Raw genomic sequence first — 18,583 nt, forward strand, 5'->3', positions numbered from 1 at the left:
GCGTTTTACTATTTTAACCCCTTTAAATTAAAATTACTATATTAGCTAAAGATACCTTAAGTAAAATAATTATTAAAAACTATATATTTATTAAAGTAAAGGTATAAATAATAAAATATAAGCTATATATAAAAAGGAATATAAGGAAAAATTATAGATTTATATAAAAAAAAGAAAAGTTATTTTAAAAATTTATTAAAAAAAAAAAAGATTAAAAATTTATTATTGTAACAAAAGTAGATCGAAAAGCTATAAATGGTAAAAATAAAGTAGCCAAACGTTAAAGTACCACCTAGATTAAAACCAGACTAAACTAAACTAGATTAAATAAAAAAAAAACCAAAGCAAAACTAAATAGGTATAAAGGAGTTAAAAAAAGAATAATAAAGGTTAATAGGATTAAAACCTACATTATTAAATTAAACTTATACTTTTTTTAATTATAGCCATATTAACTTAAAACTAAATCGCTTAAAGGGTAAAGGGGAAGAAGTTAAAAATTTCGATAACCTTATTATCATCAGGCTTTATAGCTATAAAGTTAAATAGTAAAAAGTTCTAAACCAAAATATTAATACTATTATAATAAAAAGATAATAAAAATAAAAGATAAAAGGATAAAAGTAAAAATTTATTAAAAGAAAATTGTAAAAATTCTTTTTAATAAAATGTTAAGCTATAATAACTATATTTTTAGGTTAAAGATAGAATAATTAAAAGTTTTCCTAAATATAAACTTCTTCTTTATTATTAAAGCGAAAATATAGCTATAAAGTAAGAGCAAGCTGGCAATAATAATTAAAGTAGGTATTATAAGCAGCACAATCCTTTTAAAAAATAAAAAAAAATATTAATAAATACTAAAGAAATAATTATATAAAGGTAATATATACCGTTTTTATTTTTTTAATGTTTATAAATATATATACTTTATATACTTCCTTTTTTACATTTTTAAATATAAAGGTAAAATTAATAATTAAAGTAATAACTTTATAATATAATATTAATAAATATATAAATTAACGTAATATAGTTAAATTAGTAATAATAGTAATAATATTAATAATATACTAAAAACTAGTATATTAAAATAAAAGCAAATTTAAATTATAAGCATTTTTAATCATTAAAAGCATTATTTATCCAAAAAATATAATTAGGAATTAAAAATAATAAAAAAAATTATAAAATAGGAATAAAACGTTAATAAAATATAATTAATATATTAATTCGTATAAATTATAGCACTTATTGCATTAGGTATAATAAATTAAAGATATACCGCCTTTAAATATATATATAAAGCGGAACAGTGCTACCTTCTAAATAGCATTGCCCTTCTTACAATATACGCCAAGGTTAATTCGGAGGTAATAAAGGCAAAACTTCTTACCTATAAAGAAAGGCATATATATTAATATAATAGCAATAGTAATAAACAAAAGAAAATAAAAAAAGGCATAAGCAAAGCGCTTAAAAAAACCTTTTTTAAAAAACTAAAAATAAGGCTGGGTATTACAATTATAAAAAGGTAATAAAACAAATATAAAAAAGGAAAAAGGAAAAATAAAAAAATATATAGGGTAAACAATCAATTAATATAGCAGAAAATTCTGCTGCAGGGCTGCAGGACACTACTACACCGCCCTAAAAAGGAGCGCAGCTTAAAATAAATAATACAACACATATACTATATAACCATATCATAAATAAATTTAAACTTATACAATTAAAATTAATTGCATTTAGAAAAGGAAAATACTATTATGGAACTAAGGAAGCCTAATTTCCAATATATAATATAAACCAAGGAACATTATATATAACGCTAGGAAAGGGAATAAGGGGCGAAAACTAGAACTTCCCTCCTTGTGTAATAATAGAACAAATATATAAAACTATAGCTGGGCAGTACTGTGACATAGGGACGAAAAAAAGCCTTTATCGCGCAATTTTAAGGTGGTCAACTAGGTTTTCAAGCATTGCCGGCGGTTCTGCTGCTATGCTACTGTAGATGGGCGTCAAGGTTGACAAGGCTCCCAAAAAGTGACACTCGGTAATGGCACAGCTGCAAGATTCTGACCACACAGAAAATAGAAAGGCAGATGGTTGGCATGGAAGGCATGTAAGCGTTGCATTGAATTAATCTATGTTCTTGGCGATTTGAAAAGGCACTTTTATATATATATATTGGAGCAGATTCCTTGCCGGTTTCCCACCAGAACCAAAACCTTTAGGTATATCTCGTTTCGTTTCGTAATCTAAAAGTAGTTATGAGTCTTTAGAGTATTGTATGCTTACGAGGCTATATCTTCACATACCAGTAGTAATAATACAAGTTCATCGTTTGCGCTATAGGAAGCAACACTGTCTACCCTTTGCTCGCCAGTATTAAACATCCTGGCCGATGATTTTAAGTCGTTCGAATAAATACAAAACCTTCTGCGAGAATCAACTTTAGAACTATAAACATACCCGCAGGATACCCTCGACTTGCGTCCTTGATGGGTGCCCATCCAGGAATAACAGCATTTCGCCGATTTGGGTCTTTAAACGCTCCCAACCTGCTCTATCTACAAACCGAATTAATTGATCTGCAGAATAAGTTACAGAAACAAGCCAAGGTTGATTCTGCGTCCGGACACCTTGAGCCCTCTATCTACCACAGAGACTGGCAGACACTTAGCGAGCCAGTGAACACTGAAGGTGAAAGCTCTGCGCAATGGCATATTATGTTAAAAGCGAGAGAAAAGTTGAAGGAATATAGTAAGTTGAGAGGGGTTTCCAATATGATAGTAACATTTTGTGCTAAAAATAACTACTCTAGATCAAGCTATCTGCTTGCAAGATATGATTGCGAGTTTTGGACCTCCAAGCGAACAAGATTTCAAGTCTTTGCAAAAATGGATGAAAGATCCCCAAATGGGCAATATATATCTTCTGGGCCCAGACAGCGACGTGTGGAATAGTTTCGATACTTCGGAGCTTGTCTGTCTTAAGCCAGGTAGGACCGACAGTCTGGTCATGCAGTTTTTGAAGAATAGACTAGTCTTGTTATATCATCGTCTCATCGGGCATCACTTCAAGGTAATACAGAATACTAAGTCAGCACAAGGTTTTGGAATCACCCCAAGCTAACATCAGAAAACTGAGTCAGAAGCCAGACGGATCGGACATACACAAGCATACAGTCTATTATTCTCCAGACGGAGTGATACGCTTGAGTATGCTACTTGGTACGGTTTTAGCCTCGCTGTTACCCATCGGGTCGATCGTCCTACTATACTCTCTTAGCGACATGAAAATTCGATTGATCATGATCGGATTGTTCACCGCTGTGTTCTCGCTCGGCCTTGGGGTATTCACGAATGGTAGAATGGTGGAGGTCTTTTCTGCAACAGCTGCGCATGTTCTACATTCCAAGTATTATTCTCATTGGCAAATATGCATTAACACGACTACTTCGTAGGTTTGCTGCGGTGCAAGTGGTGTTTGTTAGCGGCACAAGCTGACTGGCCACATAATGGTACCTAAGCAGCTATTCTAGGATGTGATGGAGAGTGGACGGCCGTAGCCAGTATGGTATATTGAATATCTTGAACCAGCGAGTGCTGTAGCCAGCTAGGAATGAAGGTGTACTACAGAGATGGCTGTCTACAACCCTACCTACCCACGCCTATACCTGCACCTTTAACTTTACCACTTCTACCTTCAGTTGGCACTTTAACCATTTATAACTCCATTTAACCTTATTTGTTTTGCAATTATCATAAAGACATGCACCCATCTAAAGCCATAGGGGTATCATATATATTACATCTAAGCTTTAACTGGGGTAACTACAGACTTAGCCCTGCTTAAACTGAGCACTCTCTGAGTGACTCAAGTCTGTCTGGGTACAATGCTCTTTCAGCCACCCTCTTATTTTGGAACCCCCTGGTGCGACTGCCTTTGCTGAGACTCTCCTCTCTTCTGTTGTTCCTGTTGCTTCCGTTTGTCCCGTAGAGCTGCCTTCTCCGCCTCGTTTCTCTCCCTTGCCTGTTCAATGGCAGCTTTGACTTCTGTTTCATGTTAGACAGCCGTTATAAGTAGATGAAAAGAATAGAAGAGTAGAGCCCACTGACTTTGGTCCGACTTCTTGTCTCTTACAAGTGTCAGAATAAATGCCTCATTCACTTGCAGGAGCCCTTCGGACTTGATAAAATCAACACCAAACACCACGTCTAGGTGGTTAGAAGATGGGAAAACATAGAATTGGTTGGTGTGGACTCGTGTGCCCTGCGGAGACCATTTCCATCGGAGATTCACCACGCCACACGGTAGAACTGGTGCATGGTTCGCATCAAAAATATTAGGGAGGTCAAAGATGGTAGAAATTGAAGATGCCAGCCCAAGCTCCTCCACGAGGCGATAGGAAACCCAGTTTCCCACGTGACACTGCGTATCTAGAAGTGCAATTCCCGGAATCCAGTCGTCTGTCGTCGATAAGAGTCTGATGTCTTTATTGAATGCCTTGAGCTACGCAGTTAGGTATATGTGTCACAGAAAGTCCCATCTCTCCGACTGACTCACCATAGAAGTCGCTGCGCTTTCTTAGGGCGCCGCAACCTGCGTATTTATATTCAGTTCATTTCGGCTTGAACTACGTCTTATATCAGCACACCGTTCTTGTTGGAGCGTACCTGCGTTATAATCGGTAATCGTCATACACTGAGATTATATTTACAACGCGCCGTTGGCGTGTACCGTAGACTTTACCTTAAGAGCAATTTTCCACTATTTTCAGCCCTTGTACCAAATAAAAGACAATTTCCGCCGTGTAATTTCCGGAAAATTGTGCTTAATCAGGTAAAGTCTACGTTACACGCAAACGGCGCGTTGTGAATATAATCTCAGTGTATGCGGCATGATGCCACGCTGAATCGAGCCTGAAAGAGCCAACCGGGCGACGCGCGTGCAGTCATCAGCTAACCTACCAATGAGCTTGGTTTATCATTCCCATGGCCCATTATACTAGTTTCTCACGAAGTCCTTCATGCCACATTTATACGAAGTACGAAGTATGGCATAACAATGTACCACTTTCCCAGGCCCGGGGTTATATGCACCACTCTTTCGGGTCCGAATGCTTGCAGTTATAAAGTGGAGTCATAACGGAGCCGTAACGGAGCCAAACAAAGCGCCAAGCCGCGCTGGAGTCTACTTCGTATAGATCAACTGATATTGCCGCCCCTTCCTATTAACCTGATAGTGCCCCAAACTTTTGCAGGTAGAATTTTTTTTTTAGGAGTACCTTACGCTATAGAAATATTAGAATAATATGCAAAGAACGCAGCCTTGACCTTCAAGTTAGACCTCCGACCTTAACCTATACACGAAGGCTGAATCAAAGGGCTAGGTTGTATTGCCAACCAATTCAGCCTTTGCATATAGGTCAAGCAAGGTTGAAGGTCAAAGTCAAAGGTCAAGGTCAATATAGCATGTTTTGGTATAGTATGTTTTAATACTATAGTAAATGAATATTTCTATAACGTTAAGCAATCCTGTAAAAGCTTAGGGCACTATTAGGTTAATAGAGGGGGGGGGCAATATCAGTTTATCGCATTACTCGTCGGGCTGTCAGGCTAGTTAGTATAGGATTTCTATGATGAATATCAGCAAAGGATGATTATTTCGTCCTGCAGTCATGAAAAAGCAAGACAGTTATCAGAAGATAAGTATGGTCGGATGAGCATTTCATCATCTTGTTATTAAGATTTGAACAACCCAACTTGTGGCCAAGGACCCGTGAGCCTGTAAGGCGCTGAACGAGCTCGCGGATACCCAAAGGTCAGGGGTAAATATGAGCACAGGTGACAGGTTCGTCGCGGGAGATGTGTGCGCCCATATAAAAATCCCACCTATTATGAAAAAGACACCATCATGGATTGAGCATGAGAATTAGCACGCTAAGCGGGTGGTGTTACTATCCTATCATCGCCAGCAGAACCTCATGATAAAGCTAGCGAATAGGATTGTATTTTTAAAACATATAATATAGTCCAGCCCGTTGACACCATTTAGATTGAATAAGCTGCCCGTAATTATCCTGTTTGACGCCGGACCCCTTTATGCCAAGTCCATAAACAACTCCCCTGACTCTTCTGGGTTTGATGGGGGTTGGGAGGGGTTATAAAAAAAAGGATACTTAGCCGAGAAAAAGTGAGACGCACGCTGCTCTCGCTTTGTATAGGCCCCGCGTATGTATGCAAGTGGCAAGAATGCTGCTAGTAAAGAAAGATAGAAGAAACTTGGGAGATATCGGCTGGGGAATGTGAGTCCAAAGGAGTGTCCCTTCTCGCAACACAGCTTTTATCTTGAGATGCCGGTGAAGGTCATGGCTCCCCAAGCAATCGAGCCGTGATGTCTCCCATGTACTCGGCCTCTAGTTCTACGTCCTCGCCGCCGTATGTTTCAATGCCAACATAGTGAAACGCTTCGACAACCCTGTCCACATCAAATCCCATATTCACGAACCGGTTGATGAGGTTCTTATTGTAACCGTCGTAGCTGCAAGAGAGTAAGTCAACTTGGTATACCTTGATGAATAGCAAGCATATTGATGGGGTATAAAATATGGCAGCAAGGGGGAGTAGGTATTCTTACACGCTGTCATCGACTCGCTCGCGCTGAGGGACGCTAGTGCGGGGTTTGACTTGTTGGAATTTGTCGCTTCTGGGGGCGCCGGCGTGGATGACTGCCCACTCATGGGCCTTCTTGCTGAAAGCCTCCGGATCGTTGATCATCATCTTGGCAACCTCGGCATCCTGAGGGTCTTTCGGTTCGGGGCTCTCGAAGAGAGACTGGAGGGACAGCAACGTCGACTTGATGGTGAGAACAGGAGACCAAGCGGTACTGAGAGTGTCGAGACAGATGGCGCCCTAGAATTTCACCCAGGAGGTTATTAACACGAACGAATGGGTGTGCTTGTTCATATACGCAAGGTCACGAGGAGAGGGCAAGGAAGGTCAAGAAGTAGAGGGTGAGGGAAAGAAAGGGGGAGGGGGGAGACGAGGCGGACTTACAGTCTGACTACTGATGTTGGGATGCCAGACCTTGGTGTCGAACTTCATGATGGGAGGACGGAAAGGGTACTCGAGTGGGATCTTGACGTCGACGATGTACCGGCCCCCCTCGTAGGGAGTGCCCGGGGGCCCGAATATGCAGGCCTTGAGATGTGTCAGGTCGCCGCCGCTGTCGACAGGCTCAGCCGAGATGTTGGAGCTGGCGGCGTCGGCAGCCATGTCGCTCAACTCTTTGGCGACACGGCGCACCCTGCTCGACGACATGGTGGTTGGTCTCGGCTATAGACAGACTTGGACGCAGAGACGCTCGCTGTAAGGGAATGCAAGTGGTTGCCCAGCTATAGGACGACGCGGTTTCGCAAGGTTCTCGTCGCAACTTGGCTGGCTTTGAGTGATGCGGGGAGCCGGGGGAGGGGATAAGACAATTTAGAGGCAGGACGCGATTGCTATAGTTAACGTATTGAACTTGGCTTAAGACGTGGTTAACTGGTTGGGGGAGGGGGGGAAAGGCGGTTTCAAATATAAACAGACAGACAAAGGGCCAAGGTGCCCGTGGATTTATAGTAAAAGCGAAGTATTCTCTTTTCGAGATTCACGATCCACGATTCACGATCCCTGAATCCTGATTTCTGGCAGTTGCAAATGGGGACGAGAACTGGGCTGAGTCCATTTACAGTACAGCGGCGGTGTTAGTGGGCTTAGTGGTGGACACAGTGAGTGGTAGGTACTTCCAAGTTGGCCATGGAGGGGCAGGGGGAGGGGCAACGGGGAGCTAAAAGTGAGGCTTGCTCGGCTTGGGGAGGCGGGCACCGCATTGACAAAGAGACCGTCAGTAAGTCATAATAACCTGCCAAAAGCTGCATAGTACTATACATTGCATAGCCCATTGCGTATGATATGTATGATGGAGAGACAAATACGAAGACTGCAGTCTGATGAAGAGTGAATGACAGGTGCCCTTAAGTGACTACTTACCTAAGTAGGTATCGATGAAGTACACAGATACCTACCTCTCCATTGACCTCGCTAGCGCCCGTGGCGGGGTAGGGATGTGCCTTACCAAGTACCTAGGTATACGCGGTATGCATGTACTATGTAAGTACCTACCTACTTGTGTAGGTATATGCATACACTAATCGAAAGGCTTGAGTCTTGCTGTACCTTTTGCAGACTGGATCGAAACTATCAGAGAACTCCCATTTAGAAAGCATAGAATGAAGAATCCTATCTGGTAAGTAATACTTTTCCAGAATACCATGTTAATATGTCCAGCTGTAAGCGGGACAGTGGCAGGGTCTGAATGGCACAATCTCAACCGATGGAGGGACGAGCGGCACCTAAAAGCTACCTGGCCGACAGGTAGGTAGTACTGGCTGGTGGGGTCGGTATGCAAAAACCCCCACCATCATTGAAAAGAACCTTGGAAGTCTATCTATCAAGCAACAGCAGCAATATTCAAGTCGCCTCTAGACATCCTGAATACCGCATACCTACTTACCTCTAGACCGCGCCGACTCTACACTCCTCCCGACTGAACAATCACCCACAAGAGAGTAGCTTGCTGTTCCGTATTCTCGCAATCGTCTGTCCGTTCGAGCGATAACCGCCAACCATGGCGACAACCACGGCGACGGTGACGGCCACCGCGAGCAAGCCGTCCAGAAAGAAGGATGCCAATCTCCCTCCCGAGAACGAGCGTTTCCTGAGATGTTGCGCCGACATTGCAAACGTCCTCATAGAGGACCACGAAGCCTCAAAGGACCCCAAGAATCCAAGGAAAGACATCAACCTCAATGGCCTGCGCACCAAGCTGTCGAGGAAACACAGGCTCACCAACATCCCGCCACTCACCGCCATCATCGCCGCCGTACCCGAACACTACAAGAAATACATCATGCCTAAGCTGATCGCGAAGCCCATCAGGACATCTTCGGGTATCGCTGTCGTCGCCGTCATGTGCAAGCCCCATCGCTGCCCTCATATCGCCTACACTGGCAATATTTGTGTCTACTGCCCTGGTGGGCCTGACTCCGACTTCGAATATAGTACGCAGTCCTACACTGGCTATGAGCCCACCTCGATGCGCGCCATCCGTGCTCGCTACGACCCCTTTGAACAGGCCCGCGGCCGTGTCGACCAGCTCAAGTCCTTGGGGCATTCCGTCGACAAGGTCGAGTACATCATCATGGGTGGCACATTCATGTCCTTGCCAGTTCCCTACCGCGAGGAGTTCATCTCCCAGCTCCACAACGCCCTCAGCGGCTATCAGACGGCCAATGTCGATGAGGCCGTAGAGGCTGGCGAGATGAGCAACATCAAATGCGTCGGGATCACCATTGAGACGAGACCAGACTACTGCTTGCAACCGCACCTCACTGATATGCTCCGATATGGATGTACCCGGCTCGAGGTGGGTGTCCAGTCTTTGTACGAAGATGTCGCGCGGGATACCAACCGCGGTCACACTGTCGCTGCTGTCGCCGAGACCTTCTGCTTGGCCAAGGATGCCGGCTTCAAAGTTGTTTCACATATGATGCCCGACTTACCAAACGTCGGCATGGAGCGTGATCTCGATCAATTCCGCGAGTATTTTGAGAATCCGGCCTTCCGAACCGACGGGCTTAAGATATACCCCACTCTCGTCATCCGTGGCACCGGTCTCTACGAGCTGTGGCGGACGGGAAGATATCAGAATTACACCCCCAATGCTCTCATCGACATTGTGGCGCGTATACTGGCCCTGGTTCCCCCGTGGACGAGAATCTACCGAGTGCAGAGAGATATTCCCATGCCTCTCGTCACCTCGGGCGTAGAGAATGGAAATCTGAGAGAGTTAGCGCTGGCGCGAATGAAAGATTTCGGCACAACTTGCCGTGACGTAAGGACCCGCGAGGTCGGCATCAACGAGGTCAAACACAAGATACGCCCCAACCAGATCGAGCTCGTGCGTCGCGACTACACGGCCAACGGCGGATGGGAGACGTTCCTCGCCTACGAAGACCCCAAGCAGGACATCCTTGTCGGTCTTCTACGGCTCCGAAAATGCACGGAAAAATACACCTACCGCGAGGAACTCACGGGCCAGCAGACAAGTCTCGTCCGAGAGCTCCACGTCTACGGAACTGCCGTCCCTGTACACGCGAGAGACCCCAAGAAATTCCAGCACCAGGGCTTTGGAACGCTGTTGATGGAAGAAGCGGAGCGCATTGCGCGCGATGAGCATGGGAGTGTCAAGATTTCTGTCATTAGCGGCGTGGGTGTCAGGAGCTATTATAAGAAGCTGGGGTATTGGCTTGACGGGCCATATATGAGCAAGTGGCTTGATGGAAGGCTGGGATAAGAAGCCATGATACGGCGAAATGAAGAATAGTAAAATGAGTATACAATAGAACGAAAAAAAAATTTGAAAGATTATCACAGTTTTACTTCATGCCTTTGAATTCTTACTGGTGTTGTTCATTCTTATCCTATTCATGAATGAGGGAGCATAAGGTGGGACTGGATTGCTTGTGATGGTGATACTGAGTATAAATATATTTTGGCACGTCTATATGTGTTTGTGTGCAACAAAAAAAAAAGAGAGAGAGAGAGAGAGAGAGAGAGAGAGAGGGGAGGGGCGGGACCAGAGATAGGAGGTGGCGGAGGATAGAAGGTGAGAGAAACAGTCGATATCAACAGCAGCAAGCAAGCAGATAGTTAAATAAATAGAAATCCCGAAGTGAATGTTCCAAGACAACAGGTAAGTATTTAGGTATATAAATTTGTTCAGACCACTGTTGTGTGTCGCTTGCCCAAATGTTTACGGGCAACAGCCAGACAGCGTAGATATATAGATGATAGATACGCAGAGATTCATGGAATAGAAGAAAAAATGTCTTGAATGAGAGAAATGACGATGAGAGGAAGGTAGAAGAGGTAAGGGATATATAAGCAATATGAGGGATGAAGTAAATGAGGTAAGATGAGATGAAACGTGTCAGGCTTTCATCTCTGGGGCCGTCGATGTGCACGAGTGAGTGAGTGAGTGAATAATCAAGTGGATGAGTGATAACCCGATTTTGAATTCCAGAAATCGCTCTGTTAATAAATAGCCTTTACCAGGGACGTATAAGCTAGTTTTTAAAGCTCTTCTGCTCTGTGGAAAACCGGAATTATAGTTTTAATGTTCGAGTAGGTTTCGCTTGATAGCCCATGGGTTGTATCGTACTAGGTTGGATTACTTCTGCGGGTGTGTTGGAGAGTAGCTGTTGGATTGGCATTGGGTTCTATCTCTCTCTTCCTCCCCTCCTCCCCCCTTTCTCTGTTATGAGAAAAAAAGAAGAAAGGGCTACGTGTGTTGTATTTGCAATTAGCGTGGCTTGTTTATCTATATTGTATGAGTTAATAGGCAAGTCGATGGACTGGGTCTCATACGTATCTTATCATAGTTACCTTGTATTACTATAACTATATATATATATATGCCCTTAGTTATATGCATAAATAAATCTACGTGTCTAAATCTAACTAGAATACCGGTGCTGGGTTATAGATATGGCATACGTGGTGTAAAATGCCCAAGGGACATGATATGAGTGAGACCTAGGAGATAAGTTATGAGTTGATCCTATGAGTATCATCTGTATAGTGCAATAGCTTCTTGATATGTTTAGGAACAATACAGCGTTGTAATGCTAGACACCTTTTGGGTAGCGAGTTGAATTGGCTTAATGCTGGCCATACATACCCCTTCCCTCTCTACGACTTAATAACCAACCCCTCTGCTCAAAGGATGGCCAATGCTATGTGATTTCATCCTCGTCCTTTTCTATTCGCACCGCCAACGCACCACTGTAGGGGATGAACAACTTGTTGCTTTAGGAGCGTAGCGAATTTCTCGACCCTTGACACTCTAAAAAGGGGATATGATCATCATGGATGCATGCTGTATTTGACAGATTAAATAATGAAAATCCCACCAGATGCCAGAGAAACCCTCTATCTATAGGTATTTATACACCCCCGTCATTACACCCTTCGCCATCCAGGGCTGAATCTACAACAAGTCCCGCTTGACAAAGGCCTCACGCATAGCACGTCCCAGACCAGCGGGTGAGCGCTCGACGATGACACCGGCAGCCTCCAGGGCCTTGATCTTGGAATCGGCACCGCCCTTTCCGCCGGACACAATGGCACCGGCGTGACCCATACGACGTCCTGGAGGCGCGCTGATACCGGCGATGAAGCTGACGACGGGCTTGCCGCCGTTGACCGTGTTGTTGTCACGCAGGAAATCGGCAGCATCCTCCTCTGCGGCACCACCAATCTCACCGATCATGATGATACCGTCGGTCTCCTCATCCTTGAGGAAGACATTAAGGCAGTCGATGAAGTTGGTTCCGCTGAAGGGGTCACCACCAATACCAACGACAAGCGACTGACCGAGACCAGCTTGTGTGGTCTGGTTGACGGCCTCGTAGGTGAGGGTACCGGAACGGGAGACGATACCGATGCGGCCGCGCTTGTGGATGAAACCGGGCATGATACCGATCTTGCACTGGCCAGGAGCGATAATACCGGGGCAGTTAGGACCGACGAGACGGGTCTTAGACTGAGTCTTTAGCATGTCGGTGATGCGAACCATGTCTGGGTACCTGTTAGCCAAGTCTAAATCGACAGTGTCCTGAACGCGAGGAAATAACAACAGAGATATGGGGGAGAAAGGTGACAAGACAGTAGGAGATGAGCAAGCACACCATGTTGAGGAATGCCTTCGGTAATACAGACAACCAAGGGGATCTCGGCAGTAATGGCCTCCTCGATACCGGCGGCGGCTAGCGGTGGCCTGCCCATGAATTTAGCGTCTCTTGTCCAGCTCTCCAGTGGCAGATCAGATGCCCGTGGCCGTCTGCTAGACTTACGGTACGAAGATGGCAGTAGCAGTGGCGCCCGTTTCCTTTACAGCCTCGCTCACATTTCCAAAGACTGGTAGGCCGAGGTGTTCTTGGCCGGCTTTCTTAGGGTTTGTGCCTCCCACGACCTTGGTACCTGTCGCAAACACATGTCAGACCCAATGACAGGTAGGGCAGCGTTACTAAACATGTCCGGTGTCCTCGATTGGGATGACGGGTATTAATTACCGTAGGCGATAGCTTGTTCGGCATGGAAACTACAGAGAGAAGCCTCAAGTCAGCATGGCATGGTCTCGATATCGACAGCTATGATGCCATAGGTCGGGTGGATGCTATAGGTTGCATGAAGAGGTACAAAGTATTTGCCCTGGACCGTGGGGGTAGACTTACGTTCCCTGCTTTCCGGTAAAGCCTTGGAAGAGCACCTTTGTCTCGCCGTTGATGCGCAGGTTCTCGATAGTCTGCGAGTAGGGAGAGGACGAGGAGGAGCTGTATGCGCGCTTAGACAGCTGGCGCAAAGCAGCGGGCCGTATGTGACGGAGAGCCTGCATCTTTTCGCTGTTGATGTAGAAGACACCGTTGCGCAGACGAATCAAGACGGAGCTGATGTCGACAAGACGGCGGCGGGTCGGCAGGCAGGCGGATTGGCGTAGTGGCTCGAGCTGAACAACGAGGCCAGATAGAGAGCACAGAAAAGATGGTGATGATCAAAAGTTATCTCTTCAAGGTTGCTGCTAAGGATGGCAGCCAAGCAAAACGCGCATGTGGCAGGTGGCTGTACCTAGGTATCTTCACTGTCGGTAGGTACCGTAGGTAATTTGAGCACTTGTGACAGTCTGTGACGGCTAGAAACGGCCAGCCTGACGAGATAGCCGAGACCAGCTGTGACGAAGCTGGCAGCTGTCAGCCCCTCGGTGTCTCTCAAGTCCCGATATGTAGTGGTATAGTACCTATCATTTAGAAGTATATCTGATCAAAGAATATACATGAATATATAGACTCTCCATTTCTATATGAGCATTCCATCATTTCCTTTACATCTACATTCTGTCAAATTGGCTTCGCCTTCCCAGGTTCAGGTCTGGTAGGGGGTGCAAACGGAAGCAAGGGCATATAAGAATAGCGGGCTTGACTACTACACCTTGACTTCTGGCTACAGCACTTGCTGGTTCGAAATATTCAATAAGGCCCTCGAGCCCTTTTGGCTTCGGCCACCTTAAGTACTCTCCTTCAAGCGGCAGTGACAGCTAGCGTAGCCCGGCGACAGCTTACCAGATCAGGTAGAATATGGGGCCCATTACCAGCATGCGTTGCCATCTCGAAGCCTGATTGTCCCTACCAGCTATCTAAGTACACGTACTTTCGCTACCTAGGTAGGTATCTATACATGTACAGTGCCCACCAGCTCAATCTATGTAACTATTTCGACTAACCACATAATAAGAGTACCTAGCATAGAGGTCCCTTCACGCTGTGTACCAGGTACCTAGCATAGGTAGTTCGCAGGCAACTGGGGCCTCGTAGCTCGCGATATCCACCACCTTCCTTCAAACATCATCATTGTCATCGTTGCCATCATCGCCGTCATCGCCATCATCAACTTCCAACCTATTGTACCTACGGCTCTCTTGTCGAGACGTTGACCGTCGACATTGGATTCTTGTGCACGCACCTGGCCGCCTTCTGATCCCCTCATTGTCGCTCGTCCTTCGCCTCTTCTAGAACGACTGGCGACTCGTCTCACAGCACATTGAGCCAATATGGTAAGCCGCCCTCACTGATATCTCGATTACGCTACTTCTGTGCTCACATCACATGCTAGGGTCAAAATCAGTCTGGCATGAATCCTGGCCAGGATGGCAGAGATGACAAGGACAAGAAGGTATGTTCTTACCCTCAGACTCAACTGATATCGTGGCTTATCATGCCCTGGCCGTTGTTATCATTGCCATCATCACCATCACCTTGATCCCTTGCTTATAGTATAACAGAAGGAGAAGCCCAAGTACGAGCCCCCGCCGCGACCGACCACCCGCATTGGCCGTAAGAAGAGAAAGGCCGCCGGAACCTCTGCTGCCGCCAAACTCCCCACCGTCTACCCGACCAGTCGATGTAAGCTTCGCCTACTCCGAATGCAGCGCATCCACGATCATCTTTTGCTGGAAGAGGAATTTGTCGAGAACCAGGAGCGTCTACGCAAGGCCAAGGCCGCAAAGGACAACACAGGCCCTGCTCCCGACCCCGAGGCAGCTGATCGTATGGCTGACGAACGAGGACGCGTTGATGACATGCGCGGCAGCCCCATGGGCGTTGGCACCCTCGAAGAGATGATTGACGACGACCACGCCATTGTCTCTAGCACCACCGGTCCCGAATACTATGTTAGTATCATGAGTTTCGTGGACAAAGACCTGCTAGAACCCGGCGCTTCCGTCTTGCTGCACCATAAGAGTGTCTCCATCGTTGGAGTACTCACGGATGATACAGATCCCGCTGTCAACGTTATGAAGCTAGACAAGGCTCCGACCGAGTCATATGCCGATATTGGTGGCCTGGAATCACAAATCCAGGAAGTTAGAGAATCCGTCGAGCTGCCCCTACTGCACCCTGAGCTATACGAGGAGATGGGTATCAAGCCGCCCAAAGGTGTCATTCTCTACGGTGCCCCTGGTACAGGAAAGACGTTGCTGGCCAAGGCCGTCGCCAACCAGACATCAGCTACCTTCTTGCGCATTGTCGGCAGTGAGCTGATTCAGAAATACCTGGGCGATGGGCCTCGTTTAGTCCGCCAGCTGTTCCAGGTAAGCATTTCCAGAACATATCTTGAGGTTCTGCCAGACCTAACAATTCAAAACCACAGGTTGCTGCTGAGAACGCCCCCTCTATTGTGTTCATTGATGAGATCGATGCCATTGGCACAAAGCGATATGATTCTACATCTGGTGGCGAGCGAGAAGTACAGAGAACCATGTTAGAGCTCCTCAACCAGCTGGATGGTTTCGATGATCGAGGTGACGTCAAGGTTATTATGGCTACCAACAAGATCGAGACCTTGGATCCGGCTCTGATCCGGCCGGGTCGTATTGACCGCAAGATCCTCTTTGAAAATCCCGACCAGAATACCAAGCGCAAGATTTTCAACCTTCACACGAGTAAGATGAGCCTCAACGAGGACGTGGACCTCGACGAGTTCATCAGCCAGAAGGATGACCTGTCGGGCGCTGATATCAAGGCCATCTGCTCCGAGGCTGGTCTCATGGCGCTTCGTGAGCGTCGCATGCGAGTCCAGATGGCTGACTTCCGCGCCGCGAGAGAAAGAGTGCTGCGTACGAAGCAGGAGGGTGAGCCTGAGGGCTTGTACTTGTAGTGGGTGGGCGAGTAGGTGTACATTACGAGCATTCATCACAAAGCGCGAAGATATCAATTTGCGCGAAAGCATGTAGCAGATAATAGAAGCATACAGTGATAAAAGACCGTGGTTGATGTGACACACTATCGAGCAGGTTTCTACCATGTTATATCTGATTGCTGGTGATGAGCGTTCAGGCATGATAGTCAAGGCTTTGAAGCACAAACTCGTATGCGCAACTTTTGCCTCCAAATGTCTTGCGATGCCCTTTGCGTCCTTATTTGTCAGGCCACAAAGACCGCAAAAAACTAATCTAGTTCGGATGACTCTTTTATCATCGAGCCTATTATTGCTCATTATAACTATGGATCTTACCTCGTTTTCCATTCTGAGCTTTTGCGATACTCCGAAGTGACCAAGTCTCGCGATCGCCTGACGAACTATACATTTTTCAAAAAAGGCTTTTAAAATAGAGAGGAGGCTCAAAGGACATATCTGGGGTAATCTCAACTGGGAATGGCAGAATGCAGAATGTAGAATGCTTTTGCTGGCTACCTACCTACCTAAGGTATTTATGATTGTGTTTTACTTTTTTTTTTTCTCTCTTTTAGTTTGTGTGTAACTCGACCTCGCGACTCGTCAAAGAGCTTTCCCTCGCGGCCTCGAGGATCCGCAAGACGTCGCGCGCCTCCTCGGCTGGCACAGGGACATCCCCGTTGCCCTTGAGCGCTTCCCCGAAAGCTTCATAGATCTTGCGATATGTCACCGGCGGCTCGACATTGGGACAACTCTCCTCGCACATCTGTCCATCTGTGGCTAAAGTGACGAGGCGTCCGGCCCACTCCTCTGATTCCCGCCCGAACTGCGCATCGCTCGTCTTCATCCCATTGCGCAATTGACCCTCCTGAGGATCGAGCCCGTCTTTATGATAGCTTCCCTTTGACCCGCGAATCCAGAACCGAGGCTGCCGGACTTCGGCGCTTAGCACACCGATCCGTACGTGCACGATTAGACCCGAGCCGTAGAAGAGTTGCATATTGACTGCGTCGGGCTCGACGGTGGTGTCGGAGGGGCTTAAGACACGCGCCGAGCGCTGGTTGAGAAGTTTGGCGAAGACGGATGTCGGACGCCCGAAGAGCACGTAGGCTTGGTCCACGAGGTGTGTGCCGAGATCGTAGAGCGCGGATCCGCCCCGACTCATGCTTAGCTCGCCTTTCCAGTTCGTTGGCGCGTCGGCGCGGTACCGGTCGAAGTGTGTCTCGAACTCGTAGATGGTGCCCAGAGTGTTTTCAGACACGAGTTTCTGCACCGTCTGGAAGTCGGCGTCCCAGCGGCGGTTCTGGTACACGCATATCTTCAGATTCTTCTCGGAGGCTAGGCGAATGAGCTCGGTGGCCTCATCTGAAGTGGGTACGAAGGGCTTCTCGACGAAGACGTGCTTGCCTGCGTTGAGGGCTTGCTGTGCTAGGGAGAAGTGGGTGTCTGGGGTCGTGGTGAGGACGACGACGTCGAGATCGGCGTCGGCGAGAAATGGCTCGAGGGTCTTGAAGTGGCGCAGAGAGGGATAGTCGTCGGGCGCGGAGGACGAGGGCTGCGGGTTGCGCTGTAGAATCGAGTGGAGGCTGAAAGAGGGCGTGGTGGTTATAAAGGGGATGTGGAACACTTTGGCTGAGAGGCTGGATTCCGGGTAAGTAGGTGAGCAGGTGAGTAGGTGAATAAGCGAACGAGGGATTGATCATCCAGTGACGACGGCTTACCCGTAGCCAATAACGCCGACGTTAAAAACCTCGTTGGTTTGTGCCATTGTAAGCAGTTTAATTAGACCGGTGATGATGATGATAAAAAAAGATGAAGACGACGATGAGGGGGTGCGGTGAAAGAGTGAAAGAGTGAGGGGTAGTTTGAGGGGTAGCTACAGGTAGGTGCTATTTACTCTACCTACATAGTACATGTGTACCTAGGTATGTATACCTACCTAGGTAGGTAGGCAGGGTAGTAAGAGAATCAATGAAAGTCCCAGGTTTTTCTACAGATTTGATTTTGTATATCTCTGAATCAAACTTGAGCCGAACTGCCTAAACATTGTTGTGATAGACATGGTAGTAACCTCCTCGCTTCCCGATGACCCTACCTACGAAGTAATGATACATGCCACCAACGAGGACAGGACAGACCAGACCATCTTATTACCGAGATGGGCACTTGACCATCCACTCGGGACAGCCAGTAGCCATGGCTCGGAATAAACAGGCTGTATCATACAGGTTGTAGCCGTC

General features: G+C 46.4%; 7 protein-coding genes across 7 annotated transcripts; 3 read left to right on the forward strand and 4 right to left on the reverse strand.

Moving 5' to 3' along the window:
* Positions 1-2,507: 2,507 nt before the first annotated feature.
* F5B22DRAFT_661812 (uncharacterized protein) lies at positions 2,508-3,515 on the forward strand (the record flags this gene model as incomplete). Its single annotated transcript, XM_047980391.1, has 4 exons — positions 2,508-2,769; positions 2,831-3,090; positions 3,161-3,426; positions 3,473-3,515. 4 exons carry the CDS (start codon positions 2,508-2,510, stop codon positions 3,513-3,515), a joined length of 831 nt encoding a protein of 276 aa, XP_047825405.1.
* Positions 3,516-3,801: 286 nt separating this feature from the next.
* Positions 3,802-4,790, reverse strand: F5B22DRAFT_628827 (uncharacterized protein). Its single transcript, XM_047976443.1, has 3 exons — positions 4,576-4,790; positions 4,128-4,515; positions 3,802-4,064 (listed from the first exon to the last, which is right to left on the reverse strand). Exons 1-3 carry the CDS (start codon positions 4,576-4,578, stop codon positions 3,925-3,927), a joined length of 531 nt encoding a protein of 176 aa, XP_047825406.1. The 5' UTR covers positions 4,579-4,790; the 3' UTR covers positions 3,802-3,924.
* A 928-nt stretch (positions 4,791-5,718) lies between these two features.
* Positions 5,719-7,548, reverse strand: F5B22DRAFT_536140 (putative ubiquitin carrier protein). Its single transcript, XM_047972784.1, has 3 exons — positions 7,068-7,548; positions 6,649-6,923; positions 5,719-6,552 (listed from the first exon to the last, which is right to left on the reverse strand). Exons 1-3 carry the CDS (start codon positions 7,329-7,331, stop codon positions 6,378-6,380), a joined length of 714 nt encoding a protein of 237 aa, XP_047825407.1. The 5' UTR covers positions 7,332-7,548; the 3' UTR covers positions 5,719-6,377.
* Positions 7,549-8,317: 769 nt separating this feature from the next.
* Positions 8,318-10,471, forward strand: F5B22DRAFT_536134 (uncharacterized protein). The gene has a single exon (XM_047972783.1). It carries the CDS (start codon positions 8,680-8,682, stop codon positions 10,405-10,407), a length of 1,728 nt encoding a protein of 575 aa, XP_047825408.1. The 5' UTR covers positions 8,318-8,679; the 3' UTR covers positions 10,408-10,471.
* A 1,088-nt stretch (positions 10,472-11,559) lies between these two features.
* F5B22DRAFT_628836 (succinyl-CoA synthetase-like protein) lies at positions 11,560-13,729 on the reverse strand. The gene is made up of 5 exons (XM_047976444.1): positions 13,349-13,729; positions 13,187-13,215; positions 12,968-13,094; positions 12,803-12,891; positions 11,560-12,692 (listed from the first exon to the last, which is right to left on the reverse strand). The coding sequence occupies exons 1-5, from the start codon at positions 13,507-13,509 to the stop codon at positions 12,103-12,105; spliced, it is 996 nt and encodes a 331-aa protein (XP_047825409.1). The 5' UTR covers positions 13,510-13,729; the 3' UTR covers positions 11,560-12,102.
* A 755-nt stretch (positions 13,730-14,484) lies between these two features.
* On the forward strand, positions 14,485-16,620 carry F5B22DRAFT_536190 (26S proteasome subunit P45). Its single transcript, XM_047972786.1, has 4 exons — positions 14,485-14,721; positions 14,781-14,840; positions 14,950-15,759; positions 15,819-16,620. Exons 1-4 carry the CDS (start codon positions 14,719-14,721, stop codon positions 16,323-16,325), a joined length of 1,380 nt encoding a protein of 459 aa, XP_047825410.1. The 5' UTR covers positions 14,485-14,718; the 3' UTR covers positions 16,326-16,620.
* F5B22DRAFT_536208 (uncharacterized protein) lies at positions 16,620-18,302 on the reverse strand. Its single transcript, XM_047972787.1, has 2 exons — positions 18,065-18,302; positions 16,620-17,983 (listed from the first exon to the last, which is right to left on the reverse strand). Exons 1-2 carry the CDS (start codon positions 18,109-18,111, stop codon positions 16,915-16,917), a joined length of 1,116 nt encoding a protein of 371 aa, XP_047825411.1. The 5' UTR covers positions 18,112-18,302; the 3' UTR covers positions 16,620-16,914.
* Between the last annotated feature and the right edge of the window lie 281 nt (positions 18,303-18,583).

Source organism: Xylaria bambusicola, assembly GCF_022495145.1.
Source record: "Xylaria bambusicola strain CBS 139988 unplaced genomic scaffold F5B22scaffold_78, whole genome shotgun sequence".
NCBI classification, from domain to species: Eukaryota; Fungi; Ascomycota; class Sordariomycetes; order Xylariales; family Xylariaceae; genus Xylaria; species Xylaria bambusicola.